The 15131-nt window shown below is 41.7% G+C and overlaps 1 protein-coding gene across 2 annotated transcripts in view; it reads right to left on the reverse strand.

Moving 5' to 3' along the window:
* LOC118363914 (synaptopodin-like) overlaps positions 1 to 15131 on the reverse strand; it is a 66274-nt gene that overhangs the window by 8041 nt on the left and 43102 nt on the right. For both annotated transcript variants that reach the window (XM_052487366.1, XM_052487367.1), the window contains exon 4: positions 9182 to 11502. In XM_052487366.1, coding sequence (XP_052343326.1) covers positions 9182 to 11502 — 2321 coding nt within the window. The remainder of the gene's footprint in view (positions 1 to 9181; positions 11503 to 15131) is intronic.

The raw sequence follows: 15131 nt of genomic DNA on the forward strand, positions 1-15131 counted from the left end.
AACATCCCCAGTGAAGCATGGTGGTGGCAGCATCATGCTGTGGGGATGTTCTTCCACCGACAGGGACTTGGAAACTGGTCAGAATTGAAGGAATGATGGATGGCGCTAAATACAGGGACATTTTCAGTCTTCCAGACATTTGAGACTTGGATGGAGGTTCATCTTCCAGCAGGACAATGACCCTAAGCATACTGCTAAAGCAACACTCGAGTGGTTTAAGGGGAAACATTTAAATGTTTTGGAATGGCCTAGTCAAAGCCCAGACCTCAATCCAATTGAGAATCTGTGGTATGACTTAAAGATTGCTGTACACCAGCAGAACCCAACCCACTTGAAGGAGCTGGAGCAGTTTTGCCCTGAGGAATGGACAAAAATCCCAGTGGCTAGATGTGCCAAGCTTATAGAGACATAACCCAAGAGACTTGCAGCTGTAATTGCTGCAAAAAGTGGCTCTACAAAGTATTGACTTTGGGGGGGGTGAATAGTTATGCACGCTAAATTTTTCTGTGTTTCTGTCTTATATCTTGGTTGTTTCACAATCAAAAAATATTTTGCATCTTCAAAGTGGTAGGCATGTTGTATAAATCAAATGATACAACCCCCCAAATCTATTTTAATTCCAGGTTGTACGGCAACAAAATAGGAACAATGCCAAGGGGGTGAATACTTTCGCAAGCCACTGTATGTGAATGGTGTGTATAGACAGGATAGACTGATCTCAGGACAGTTTTGACCATTTGCATTCTACTCCATCATGGTGAAGGTTAGGATTTGGAAAGAGTAGGCTGATCCTAGATCTGTACCTAGGCCCTAAGGGTAACTCTTGCAGAAATATTTTGGCTTCCATCAATGTAATTGTCTGCATCATTTCCAATCACCCATATATATGTTTTGTAAATATATATATTTTTTAATATATTTTCTATTATTATTTTCCCTTAACCCTACCACCCTCCCTTAATTGGAGTAAACTAATGGACATCAACACTTAGGCTTCTACTTCCAGCTTCTACATACTATACTGAACAAAAATATAAACGCAACATGCAGAGTGTTGGTACCATGTTTTACGAGCTGAAATAAAATATCCGAGAAATGTTCTATAAGCACAAAAAGCGTATTTATCTTACATTTTGTGCACAAATGTATTTACATGTGAGTGAGCATTTCCCCTTTGCCAAGATGATCCACCCACCTGACAGGTGTGGCATATCAAGAAGCTGATTAAACAGCATGACCATTACATAGGTGGCAGACAGTGTGTATTAGTGTGGGTTTGCTGATGTCAATGTTGTGAACAGATGGCGGTGGGGTTATGATATCGGCATTGCATTTTATTGATGGCAATTTGAATGCGCAGAGATGCCATGATGAGATCCCGAGGCCACTTGCCGTGCCATTCATCCGCCGCCATCACCTCATGTTTCAGCATGATAATGCACGGCCCCAATGTCACAAGGATCTGTACACAATTCCCGAAAGCTGAAAATGTCCCAGTTCTTCCATGGCCTGCATACTTACCAGGCATGTCACCCATTAAGCATGTTTGGGATGCTCTGGATCGACGCTTAAAGTACTTTGCTTCCTCTTTCTAAACATTGTTTGATGAATCACGGGTGACTCCATTTGTAACATGTAAAAATAATTTGGTAGCATTTCTATGTTGAAGATTAAAACCATTTTTGGTGCATTTTCCCACATATTCCATCCATTACACTTGATCCTTCCTGAATAAGTTCCTCCATTTCTTGTTGTTTTTACTCTAACTTACTCTGTGTCTCTTTGGTACAGTTTTTATTTTCGTCTATCTGTACTGTTAGTCCTTCTTATTACTTTTGTTAATATTAACTATTTTGACTGAAATTCATTGTTTTAAATATAAGGTTTGAATTGCATGGCCTCTAAAGGCACATTTAAAAGTGTCCCATACAATAAGGGGATATTCTGTACCTATGTTATGTTGGAAAAAAACTGTTTATAAATTCTTCTGTCCAGGTTAAAAACAAGTTATCAACCAATAGGCTTTGATTAAATGTACAATATCCCCGCCCACGTGGAAATTCTGTAAGAGTAATGTATGCGGCAATTATTTGATGGTCCAACTGCATTCTGTCACCTATCAACACTTTTTTAACGTTTGGTGCCAGCGAGAATTAAATAAGAAAGTAGTCCAGACTACTAGCTTGATTGAGCGTCTGCCATGTATATTTCACCGGGTCAGGCTAATTTCTACCTTGAGCCTGGAGTGTTTTCATGCTAGGCAAGAAAGGCCAATGGGTCATACCATTCTTTTGAAGGTAGGGGCCATGGGTAATACCATTTTGTCTGAATGCTTTTAACTCTGAGAGGCTTTTAGAAAGCTAAGACCCTTCCTTCACAAAAAAAACAAAAACAGATTGTGGAATGCAGTGTAATCACTCATATTGTACAGGGTGTTTCCTTTATCTTCAGAGAGAATCTTTTAAAAGGCCTTGTTGTCTGTGCTGCATTGATGTACGTATACTGTTGTGTACTCTGCCAGCGCTTCGACTGTTAAACTGGGTGTTAGCCTTCAGGAAAAAAAAACATTCATTCTGTGTCTATACACTGCTTTCAGAGGTTTTCCTGCAGATATGTACATTTGTTCAATGTACTATATGCTTCAGTAAACTACGACAACAGAAGAGTCAGAGCAGAAAAAAGAACCGAACCTTTAAGGTACAATACAAGTAGATGAATGGAAAACAGCAGGGTAGAAGAAACAGAAGTAATTAAAGGAAAAGTAGAAAGACAAAACAAAAGGAAACAGGTCCCAGGAAAACAGAAAGTATACAGCTGTAACCAGGAGAGAAACAGAAAGGATAAAGCTTTAACCAGGAGAGAAACATAAAGCAGAAAGCTTTAACCAGGAGAGAAACAGAAAGCAGACAGCTTTAACCAGGAGAGAAACAGAAAGCAGAAAGCTTTAACCAGGAGAGAAACAGAAAGCAGAAAGCTTTAACCAGGAGATAAACAGAAAGCAGAAAGCTTTAACCAGGAGATAAACAGAAAGCAGAAAGCTTTAACCAGGAGATAAACAGAAAGCAGGAAGCTTTAACCAGGAGAGAAACAGAAAGCAGGAAGCTTTAACCAGGAGATAAACAGAAAGCAGGAAGCTTTAACCAGGAGATAAACAGAAAGCAGAAAGCTTTAACCAGGAGAGAAACAGAAAGCAGGAAGCTTTAACCAGGAGATAAACAGAAAGCAGGAAGCTTTAACCAGGAGAGAAACAGAAAGCAGGAAGCTTTAACCAGGAGAGAAACAGAAAGCAGGAAGCTTTAACCAGGAGAGAAACAGAAAGCAGAAAGCTTAAACCAGGAGAGAAACAGAAAGCAGGAAGCTTTAACCAGGAGAGAAACAGAAAGCAGAAAGCTTTAACCAGGAGAGAAACAGAAAGCAGAAAGCTTTAACCAGGAGAGAAACAGAAAGCAGGAAGCTTTAACCAGGAGAGAAACAGAAAGCTTTAACCAGGAGAGAAACAGAAAGCATAAAGCTTTAACCAGGAGAGAAACAGAAAGCAGAAAGCTTTAAACCAGGAGAGAAACAGGAAGCAGACAGCTTTAACCAGGAGAGAAACAGAAAGCTTTAACCAGGAGAGAAACAGAAAGCAGAAAGCTTTAAACCAGGAGAGAAACAGAAAGGATAAAGCTTTAACCAGGAGAGAAACAGAAAGCAGAAAGCTTTAACCAGGAGATAAACAGAAAGCTTTAAACCAGGAGAGAAACAGAAAGCAGAAAGCTTTAACCAGGAGAGAAACAGAAAGCAGAAAGCTTTAACCAGGAGAGAAACAGAAAGCAGAAAGTTTTAAACCAGGAGAGAAACAGAAAGCAGAAAGCTTTAACCAGGAGAGAAACAGAAAGCAGAAAGCTTTAAACCAGGAGAGAAACAGAAAGCAGAAAGCTTTAACCAGGAGAGAAACAGAAAGCAGAAAGCTTTAACCCAGGAGAGAAACAGAAAGCAGAAAGCTTTAACCAGGAGAGAAACAGAAAGCAGAAAGCTTTAACCAGGAGAGAAACAGAAAGCAGAAAGCTTTAAACCAGGAGAGAAACAGAAAGGATAAAGCTTTAACCAGGAGAGAAACAGAAAGCAGAAAGCTTTAACCAGGAGAGAAACAGAAAGCAGAAAGCTTTAACCCAGGAGAGAAACATAAAGCAGAAAGCTTTAACCCAGGAGAGAAACAGAAAGCATAAAGCTTTAACCAGGAGAGAAACAGAAAGCAGAAAGCTTTAAACCAGGAGAGAAACAGAAAGCAGAAAGCTTTAACCAGGAGAGAAACAGAACGCAGAAGGTTTAAAACCAGGAGAGAAACAGAAAGCAGAAAGCTTTAACCAGGAGAGAAACAGAAAGCAGAAAGCTTTAACCAGGAGAGAAACAGAACGCAGAAAGCTTTAACCCAGGAGAGAAACAGAAAGCAGAAAGCTTTAACCCAGGAGAGAAACAGAAAGCAGAAAGCTTTAAACCAGGAGAGAAACAGAAAATGTATAGATGCAGAAACAGTCCAACAGAAAAGAGAGGTTTATAGATGCAGAAACTTAATAGGAAAACAGAAATCAGTCCATCAAAGAAAAGAGAAACAGAGAAACCATAGTCGTTGTTGTTCAGCTAGCTAGCTGGTTTAGTGATCAACACGGTGAATCTAAAAACACTCTCGAGTTATATTTAGGTATAAATCAGTCGGGTCGTAAAACCGTAGAAGTTAACATTACGTCAAATTGCATGCAGAAGTGCAGTGGGTAATATGACTGACATCGATGGTGCCAGAGCTCACAGGACGGTAGTAGTAGTAGTATATCACTTGGTAGTTCTCGAACTGAAGCGCAGAGAAACAGCGCCCCCTATGGGCCCTGGTCGAAAGTAGCGTACTATTAAGGGAATACGGTGGAATTTCAAACAGCAGTCAGTCTATATTAGAAACAGAGACATTAAAAGGGAGTCCCCTGCCTGATACTTTCATGTCTGTAAGCTTGTATTAAATTACAAAATCATAGATCATAAAATAGACGACAGGCGCATCTGTTAAAGGGCTTTGTATCTCTCTGTCTCACGTCTTTCTGGAGATGGGAGAAACAATGTAAAACAAACTAAAGAAGAAGAAGAAGTGTGAACCGATTTCTCATCCCAAAGTTATTTAGGAGCTGACAGAAAATTGGGCTTTTCCAAAGCATAGTGTTTGTTGATCTCTGGATCTATAGCATAGTGTTTGTTGATCTATAGCACAGTGTTTGTTGATCTATAGCATAGTGTTTGTTGATCTATAGCATAGTGTTTGTTGATCTATAGCACAGTGTTTGTTGATCTATAGCATAGTGTTTGTTGATCTCTGGATCTATAGCATAGTGTTTGTTGATCTATAGCATAGTGTTTGTGGATCTATAGCATAGTGTTTGTTGATCTCTGGATCTATAGCATAGTGTTTGTTGATCTATAGCATAGTGTTTGTTGATCTATAGCATAGTGTTTGTTGATCTCTGTATCTATAGCATAGTGTTTGTTGATCTATAGCACAGTGTTTGTTGATCTATAGCATAGTGTTTGTTGATCTATAGCATAGTGTTTGTTGATCGATAGCATAGTGTTTGTTGATCTATAGCATAGTGTTTGTTGATCTCTGGATCTATAGCATAGTGTTTGTTGATCTCTGTATCTATAGCATAGTGTTTGTTGATCTATAGCATAGTGTTTGTTGATCTATAGCATAGTGTTTGTTGATCTATAGCATAGTGTTTGTTGATCTATAGCATAGTGTTTGTTGATCTCTGGATCTATAGCATAGTGTTTGTTGATCTCTGGATCTATAGCATAGTGTTTGTTGATCTCTGTATCTATAGCATAGTGTTTGTTGATCTATAGCATAGTGTTTGTTGATCTATAGCACAGTGTTTGTTGATCGATAGCATAGTGTTTGTGGATCTATAGCATAGTGTTTGTTGATCTATAGCATAGTGTTTGTGGATCTATAGCATAGTGTTTGTTGATCTATAGCATAGTGTTTGTGGATCTATAGCATAGTGTTTGTTGATCTATAGCATAGTGTTTGTGGATCTATAGCATAGTGTTTGTTGATCTCTGGATCTATAGCATAGTGTTTGTTGATCTCTGGATCTATAGCATAGTGTTTGTTGATCTATAGCATAGTGTTTGTTGATCTATAGCATAGTGTTTGTTGATCGATAGCATAGTGTTTGTTGATCGATAGCATAGTGTTTGTTGATCTCTGGATCTATAGCATAGTGTTTGTTGATCTATAGCATAGTGTTTGTTGATCTATAGCATAGTGTTTGTTGATCTCTGGATCTATAACATAGTGTTTGTTGATCTATAGCATAGTGTTTGTTGATCTATAGCATAGTGTTTGTTGATCTATAGCATAGTGTTTGTTGATCTCTGGATCTATATCATAGTGTTTGTTGATCTCTGGATCTATAGCATAGTGTTTGTTGATCTATAGCATAGTGTTTGTTGATCTATAGCATAGTGTTTGTTGATCTATAGCATAGTGTTTGTTGATCTCTGTATCTATAGCATAGTGTTTGTGGATCTATAGCATAGTGTTTGTTGATCTCTGGATCTATAGCATAGTGTTTGTTGATCTCTGGATCTATAGCATAGTGTTTGTTGATCGATAGCATAGCGTTTGTTGATCGATAGCATAGTGTTTGTTGATCTATAGCATAGTGTTTGTTGATCTATAGCATAGTGTTTGTTGATCTATAGCATAGTGTTTGTTGATCTCTGGATCTATAGCATAGGGTTTGTTGATCTATAGCACAGTGTTTGTTGATCTTTGGATCTATAGCATAGTGTTTGTTGATCTCTGGATCTATAGCATAGTGTTAGTTGATCTATAGCATACTTGTTTTGTTTAATCACTTAATGAAGCAGCAAAAATCCAAACCATGAAATCAAGATTCCACAAGGAACTAATCTATGTTGAGCTTTGTACTGTGAAATAACATCAACAGTGTCTAATCCTGTAGTATCTAGGTATCCAAAAAAAATCTAGCGTGTGTGTATCCACTATCTGTTGTGTGCAATATAGTAAAATAAGGTTCTCCTGTCTGTCTAGCTGTTGTACTTTGGTCGTGTTAACACAGTTCAGAGTAAAAGCAGAGTAAAAGCAGAGTAGAAACAGAGTAGAAACAGAGTAGAAGCAGAGTAGAAGCAGATTAGAAACAGAGTAGAAACAGAGTAGAAGCAGAGTAGAAACAGAGTAGAAACAGAGTAGAAGCAGAGTAGAAGCAGAGTAGAAGCAGAGTAGAAACAGAGTAGAAGCAGAGTAGAAGCAGAGTAGAAACAGAGTAGAAACAGAGTAGAAGCAGATTAGAAACAGAGTAGAAACAGAGTAGAAACAGAGTAGAAGCAGAGTAGAAGCAGAGTAGAAGCAGAGTAGAAACAGAGTAGAAACCGAGTAGAAACAGAGTAGAATCAGAGTAGAAACAGAGTAGAAGCAGAGTAGAAACAGAGTAGAAACAGAGTAGAAGCAGAGTAGAAACAGAGTAGAAACAGAGTAGAAGCAGAGTAGAAACAGAGTAGAAGCAGAGTAGAAACAGAGTAGAAGCAGAGTAGAAGCAGAGTAGAAACAGAGTAGAAGCAGAGTAGAAACAGAGTAGAAACAGAGTAGAAGCAGAGTAGAAGCAGAGTAGAAACAGAGTAGAAGCAGAGTAGAAACAGAGTAGAAGCAGAGTAGAAACAGAGTAGAAACAGAGTAGAAGCAGAGTAGAAACAGAGTAGAAGCAGAGTAGAAACAGAGTAGAAGCAGAGTAGAAACAGAGTAGAAACAGAGTAGAAGCAGAGTAGAAACAGAGTAGAAGCAGAGTAGAAACAGAGTAGAAGCAGAGTAGAAACAGAGTAGAAACAGAGTAGAAGCAGAGTAGAAGCAGAGTAGAAGCAGAGTAGAAACAGAGTAGAAGCAGAGTAGAAACAGAGTAGAAGCAGAGTAGAAACAGAGTAGAAACAGAGTAGAAGCAGAGTAGAAGCAGAGTAGAAGCAGAGTAGAAACAGAGTAGAAGCAGAGTAGAAACAGAGTAGAAACAGAGTAGAAGCAGAGTAGAAGCAGAGTAGAAACAGAGTAGAAACAGAGTAGAAGCAGAGTAGAAGCAGAGTAGAAACAGAGTAGAAACAGAGTAGAAGCAGAGTAGAAGCAGAGTAGAAACAGAGTAGAAACAGAGTAGAAGCAGAGTAGAAACAGAGTAGAAGCAGAGTAGAAACAGAGTAGAAGCAGAGTAGAAACAGAGTAGAAGCAGAGTAGAAACAGAGTAGAAGCAGAGTAGAAACAGAGTAGAAGCAGAGTAGAAACAGAGTAGAAGCAGAGTAGAAACAGAGTAGAAGCAGAGTAGAAACAGAGTAGAAGCAGTGTAGAAACAGAGTAGAAACAGAGTAGAAGCAGAGTAGAAGCAGAGTAGAAGCAGAGTAGAAACAGAGTAGAAGCAGAGTAGAAACAGAGTAGAAACAGAGTAGAAGCAGAGTAGAAACAGAGTAGAAGCAGAGTAGAAACAGAGTAGAAGCAGAGTAGAAACAGAGTAGAAACAGAGTAGAAACAGAGTAGAAGCAGAGTAGAAACAGAGTAGAAGCAGAGTAGAAACAGAGTAGAAACAGAGTAGAAGCAGAGTAGAAGCAGAGTAGAAACAGAGTAGAAGCAGAGTAGAAACAGAGTAGAAACAGAGTAGAAGCAGAGTAGAAACAGAGTAGAAGCAGAGTAGAAACAGAGTAGAAGCAGAGTAGAAACAGAGTAGAAACAGAGTAGAAGCAGAGTAGAAACAGAGTAGAAACAGAGTAGAAACAGAGTAGAAGCAGAGTAGAAACAGAGTAGAAGCAGATTAGAAACAGAGTAGAAGCAGAGTAGAAACAGAGTAGAAACAGAGTAGAAGCAGAGTAGAAACAGAGTAGAAGCAGAGTAGAAGCAGAGTAGAAGCAGAGTAGAAGCAGAGTAGAAACAGAGTAGAAGCAGAGTAGAAACAGAGTAGAAACCGAGTAGAAACAGAGTAGAAGCAGAGTAGAAACAGAGTAGAAGCAGAGTAGAAGCAGAGTAGAAACAGTAAATATATCAGTAAATATATCAGTAGAAACAGAGTAGAAACAGAGTAGAAGCAGAGTAGAAGCAGAGTAGAAGCAGAGTAGAAACGGAGTAAATATATCAGTAGAAGAAGAAAGAAGGCCTCCACACCTGGGGTTCGATCCCTGCCCTCTTGGCAGAGAAGGTGGGTCTGGGTGCCTGGACGTTCGACCGAGGAGAGGCCACTCTCTCCGGAGAGAAGGCAGAGACAGGAGAGGTGATCCTGGGGTCCCTCAGCTGTGGAGTCCCCCCGTGTTGTGGAGGATAATTATCCCCACCTCTAATTCCTCCTGATGGGGGCTGACGTGAAGGAGACATGGTAGGCCTGAAGCGGGGCAGGCTGTTGTAGTTGTGTGACTGAGGGTTGGAGGAGGGCAGGGAGGCCTGCCTGGTGTAGGCCTCAGATGAGATCAGGGGTTTGGGTGGTGGAGGGGCCACTCGGGGCAGAGCGCTCAGCACGGTGCTGGTAGAGTCCTGGACTGGGTTGAAGATGAACAGGGAGGAGTTGAGCTGGTAGGGCTGGTGCCTGGAGAGGTCCATCTCTATCTTGGTGCAGCCGTACTCCAGGGTTGGTTCTGCAAGGACCGGGGCTGGGGTTGAAGCCTGCTGGCTGGGCCTCCTGTTCCCAGGCTGAGGGGTCTGAAGGGTCCGTGTCAGCCTGGCGCTGAGGTCAGTGTTGTTAGCGATAGCTTTGACCCGGCCAGGCATATTAGATGGATAGATCCAAGATGGCGGCAGAGACGCGGTGGGAGATGGAGACCTCATCTGGCCACCTCCACCACCGGAGACATTCTGGTTCTCCACTACGTACTTCTCCATCCTGGACTGGCGCTTAGCGAACAGCTCGGCCCCCTTCCCTGATGCGTTGGTCAGGGTCTGCTCTGGCTGGTGCTGCCCCCTGGGTTCCCTGGTTCTGGAGCTCTTGAGACAGGAGGACCACTCCGGCACATTGGCAGCCTCCGCCTTCATCTCCTCCTTGGCTAAGAAGTTAGAGGCCTCGGCCCCCAGAGCCAGCAGCTCTTCCTCTGGGGCTGAGTCGGGAACGGAGCGGAGGCCGTGCTTCTTCCTATCATCGTTCCCCTGTACCAGAGAGAGGAGTTCAGGGTTGGGTGCCATGACAGACTTCTCCTTAAAGGTGAACATGGACTTCCTGGCTGTTGATGATTGTCTGATGGCCGCCGCCCCTTTCTCCAGAATGCCCGTTTTGATTGGCTGCTGCTGGTTCTGTTGACCAATAGGCTGAGGGGTGAAGGGGACAAAGGTGTTGGCTCTGGGGGAGGTTGGAGGAGGGATGAATTGGGTGACAAGAGGGCTGGGGGGTAGATACTGGGACACTGGGGCAGCTGTAGGAGCAGGGTTGTACTGGGGGACGGGTGTAGACCTAGGGAACATGACAGTAGACTTGGGAGGAGGACTGGAGAGAGACTGGGAGGGAGGAGGAGGATGGATGGGGAAGGCTGGGAGAGGAGGCATGGGGCATGAGGAAAGAGGGGGAGGAGGGGAGAAGGTGACAGGGCAAGACGGAGGGGAGAAGGCAACAGGGCGAGTGGCAGTGAAAGCAGGGAGAGGGGGAGTGGAGTAGGAGGGGGCTGGGGGAGGAGTGGAGGTCAGATAGGAGGGAGCTGGAGGTATGTTTTTATCCATGACAGGATTCCTGGCCTCTGGGGACTTAAGCTGTACGGTGGGTGGGGAGAAGAAGGGTCTGGCTGTCCGGTTGACGATGGTGGGGGTCTGTCTGGACAGGGACATAGAAGCTCGCCCGCCATTTTGGATCTCTCCAGCAGAGCCCTGGGTGCTGTGGAAGCCATTATGCCAGCTCTCAGGGGGAGCTGTGGGGTATGTGTATGACCCCCTATTCATCCCCACTTCCTCTCTGACTGGACCAGTGTTGTTGTCATTTACTGATATAATCTCATCCTTCACTTCACCCTCAATATCCTCGTATATTTCCTCTCTTTCTCTCTCTCCACTCCTCTCTTCCTCCTCCTCTTCTCTCTCGTTCACTGGCTGGAAGTGTCTCTCTTGTATCACGTCCACTTCCTCGTAGATGTGCTCGTCACCTGGGTCCTCCATGATGTCACTTCCTGTGACCTCACTTCCAAAAGGTGGCGACCAGAGTGGTGGTTTTGTCTCGCTGCCCTTCTTCCAGTTCAGTTGTCTGTCTGTCTCTGTCCCTCCACTAGGACCCTCCCTCTCCCCTTCCCATGTCAGGTTGTTGTTCCTGTTGTCTCCGTCTCTCTCCTCTCCTCCCGTTCTTTTCCCGCAGCTCTCTAGCGTGAAGGCGTCGACCCTCTGCTTGCGGCGGTTGAAGAGCTGGACTCCGCGGGAGTTGGAGCAGCCAGACGGGACGGTCAGCTGGGCCGCGATGATCTGTGACCTCACCCTTGCCTCCTTCAACTCCTTCTCTGATAGGCTGGCACTACGCGTCAGGTCTGTGGGGGGGGTGCAGGAAGAGAGAGAGGGAGAGAGTGAGAGAAAGAGTAATAGAGCCATAGAGGAGGGGGGGAGAGAGAAATCAAGATGGTTATTTGATGATAGCAACAAAAGCTTGGACACATGAATTAAACTCATAACCCCAGAATAGCCGTGTGTTAGTTTTCTGTATTAGAGGGTAGCTAACTAACACCTATTATAGGAAACACCTCTGTTTTCTGTATTAGAGGGTAGCTAACTAACACCTATTATAGGAAACACCTCTGTTTTCTGTATTAGAGGGTAGCTAACTAACACCTATCATAGGAAACACCTCTGTTTTCTGTATTAGAGGGTAGCTAACTAACACCTATTATAGGAAACACCTCTGTTTTCTGTATTAGAGGGTAGCTAACTAACACCTATTATAGGAAACACCTCTGTTTTCTGTATTAGAGGGTAGCTAACTAACACCTATTATAGGAAACACCTCTGTTTTCTGTATTAGAGGGTAGCTAACTAACACCTATCATAGGAAACACCTCTGTTAAAAAAAGTCTTGCCTCAAAAATTAGCTTAAATGGGTAAGTCAATCTTAGATGTTAAGTCCCCTATTTGAGTGGTTCTGGACTGGTTCTGACAGGGCTCCTGAGTGGCGCAGCTGTCTAAGACACTGCATCTCAGTGCTAGAGGTGTCACTACAGACACCCTGGTTTGATTCCAGGCTGTATCACAACCGGCTGTGATTGAGAGTCCCATGGGGCGGTGCACAATTGGCCCAGTGTCGTCCGGGTTTGGCCGGTGGTAGGCCGTCATTGTAAATAAGAAATGGTTCTTAACTGACTTGCCTAGTTAATTAAATGAAGGTTAAATGTAAAAAAAAAAAAAATAGGAGCTTGTAAATATTCAAACTAACGTGACCCATCGACAAAAAGGTCTTAACAAGTTTGAGGAGGTATATACACAATGCCTTAAAGTATTCATAATATATAATAAATATAATAATATATATATGCCATTTAGCAGACGCTTTTATCCAAAGCTACTTACAGTCATGTGTGCATACATTCTACGTATGGGTGGTCCCGGGAATCGAACCCACTACCCTGGCGTTACAAGCGCCATGCTCTACCAACTGAGCTACAGAAGGACCATACCCCTTGACTTATTCCACATTTAGTTGTGTTACAGCCTTGAATTCAAAATGAATTAAATATGACATTTTTATCACCCATCTACACACAATACCACATAATGACAAAGTTAAAACATTTATCGAAATGTTCGAGCAGAAATACAGAAATATTTCATTTACACAAGTATTCACAACCCTGAGTCAATACATGTTAGAATCACCTAATCAAGGCAGCGATTACAGCTGTAAGTCTTTCTGGGTAATTATCTAAGTGCTTTGCATACCTGGATTGTACAATATCTGCACATTATGCTTTTCAAAATTCTTCAAGCTCTGTCAAGTTGGTTGTTGATCATTGCTAGACAGCCATTTTCTAATCCGATTTCAGTCACACTGTAACTAGGTCACTCAGGAACCTTTAATGTCATCTTGGTAAGCAACTCCATTGTATATTTTGTGTTATAGGTTATTGTCCTGCTAAAAGGTGAATTTAACCAGTGTTTGATGGAAGCAGACTGAACCAGGTTGTACTCAAAAATGTTGCCTGTGCTTAGCTTTTTCTATCCTAAAAAAAACTCCCTAGTACTTGTCAATGACAGGCATACCCATAACATGATGCAGCCACCACCATGCTTGAAAAAATATGAAGAGTGATACTTCAGTGTAATTAATAACTTCATCATGCTCAAAGAGATTTTCAATGTGTGTTTTTTTTACCCATCTACCAAGAGGTGCCCTTCTTTGTGAGACATTGGAAAACCTCTCTGGTCTTTGTGGTTGAAATTCACTGCTTGACTGAGGGACCTTACAGATAATTGTATGTGTGGGGTAAATAGATAACGTAGTCATTCTAAAATCATGTTCAACACTAATATTGCACAAAAAGTGAGTCCATGCTACTTTTTTTGTGGTACTTTTTACTCCTTTTTCTCCCCAATTGGTAGTTGCAGTCTTGTCCCATTGCTACAACTCCCTTACGGATTCGGGAGAGGTGAAGTTCGAAAGCCATGCGTCCTCCTAAACACAATCCTGCCAAGCCATACCCAATTGAGATGGTTTGGGATGAGTTGGAAGTGAAGGAAAAGCAGCCAACAAGTTCTCAGCATATGTGGTAACTCCTTAAAACTCCTAAAAACTGATTCCAGGTGAAGCTGGTTGAGAGAATGCCAAGAGTGTGTAAAGCTGTCATCAAGGTAAAAGGTGGCTACATTGAAGAATCTCAATTATAAAATATATTTTGGTTTGTTTAACACTTTTTTGGTTACTACACGATTCCATATGTGTTATTTCATAGTTTGATATATTCACTATCACTCTACAATGTAGAAAATAGTACAAATAAAGAAACCCCCTTGATTGAGTAGGTGTGTCCAAACCTTTGACTGGTACATCACAGAAGACGGAAAATATAACAAAACTGTTTGACATAGAAACACAGGAATTCCAGATTTTTCAGAAGAAGAAAAAAAAATAAGTTTATTAATTATGAAATTATGAAACATATAACATTCCATCCATGAGGCCACTAGGTCATTTGACTTCAGGAAAGGGCTTCAGGCCCAGTGCAGTAAAAAAAAACGTGATTTTCCTGTGTTTTATATATATTTCCACACATCAATTATGATAATGCCCTTTAAGTGTAAGAACTGTTTGAAAAGACTGCCTAAAATTTCTGCCCGTTTTGGTTGGATGGAGCTTTGGCCTTTCCATGGTGACATCACCATGCTTAGTTCATAGAACAATAACAAAGAGTTCCAAACCTCTCTGCCAATTAACACGCTAGTTTTAAAATGTACCCTCCCCTCTCAGACCATTTCCAGACAGTCCTAGCCAACTTATTGCCTGAGAAATTGCTCTTTGCTAAGAAGCTATTTTTTGCTTCCTTTTTTTGTTCAATTACAGTAAGGTACTTCATTTGTATCCACATTTTTTAAATATGGAGATGAAATTGGCTGGATTGGACCTTTGACCTCTATAGGATGGGTGTCCCTAAACTGGGAAGGTTGTTGCTAACTTGCGCTAATGTGACTTGAATGACGTCGTATACAACAGCCACATTTCCGGGTATGTATAGATATGTCTCATATGGGCAGAAAGCTTATATCCTTGTTAATCTAACTGCAGTGTCCAATTAACAGTAGCTGTTACAGTGAACAAATACCATGCTGTTGTTTGAGGAGAGTGAAGAACAACAACAAACACTTTTATCACGGCAACTGGTTTGATACGTTCACCTCTGAAGGTAAATAATGTACCTACATTCAGTAATCTGGCTCTGATTTGTCATCCTGAAGGTCCCAGAGATAAAATGTAGCATAGTTTTGTTTGATAAAATCTATTTTTATGTTCAAATGTAGGAACTGAGGTCTACAGTTTGACCCCACTACTATCTCTGGCTACACACCCACCCCGACCGGCCATCTACATGTGTGAAAGTTAGTGTATAAGCTAATGATCCATCATGTACGACATTCCTGGGAGTATGTAAACGTTCATTTTTTATTACCATTTATT

Source organism: Oncorhynchus keta, chromosome 30 (genome assembly GCF_023373465.1).
Source record: "Oncorhynchus keta strain PuntledgeMale-10-30-2019 chromosome 30, Oket_V2, whole genome shotgun sequence".
Taxonomy (NCBI): domain Eukaryota; kingdom Metazoa; phylum Chordata; class Actinopteri; order Salmoniformes; family Salmonidae; genus Oncorhynchus; species Oncorhynchus keta.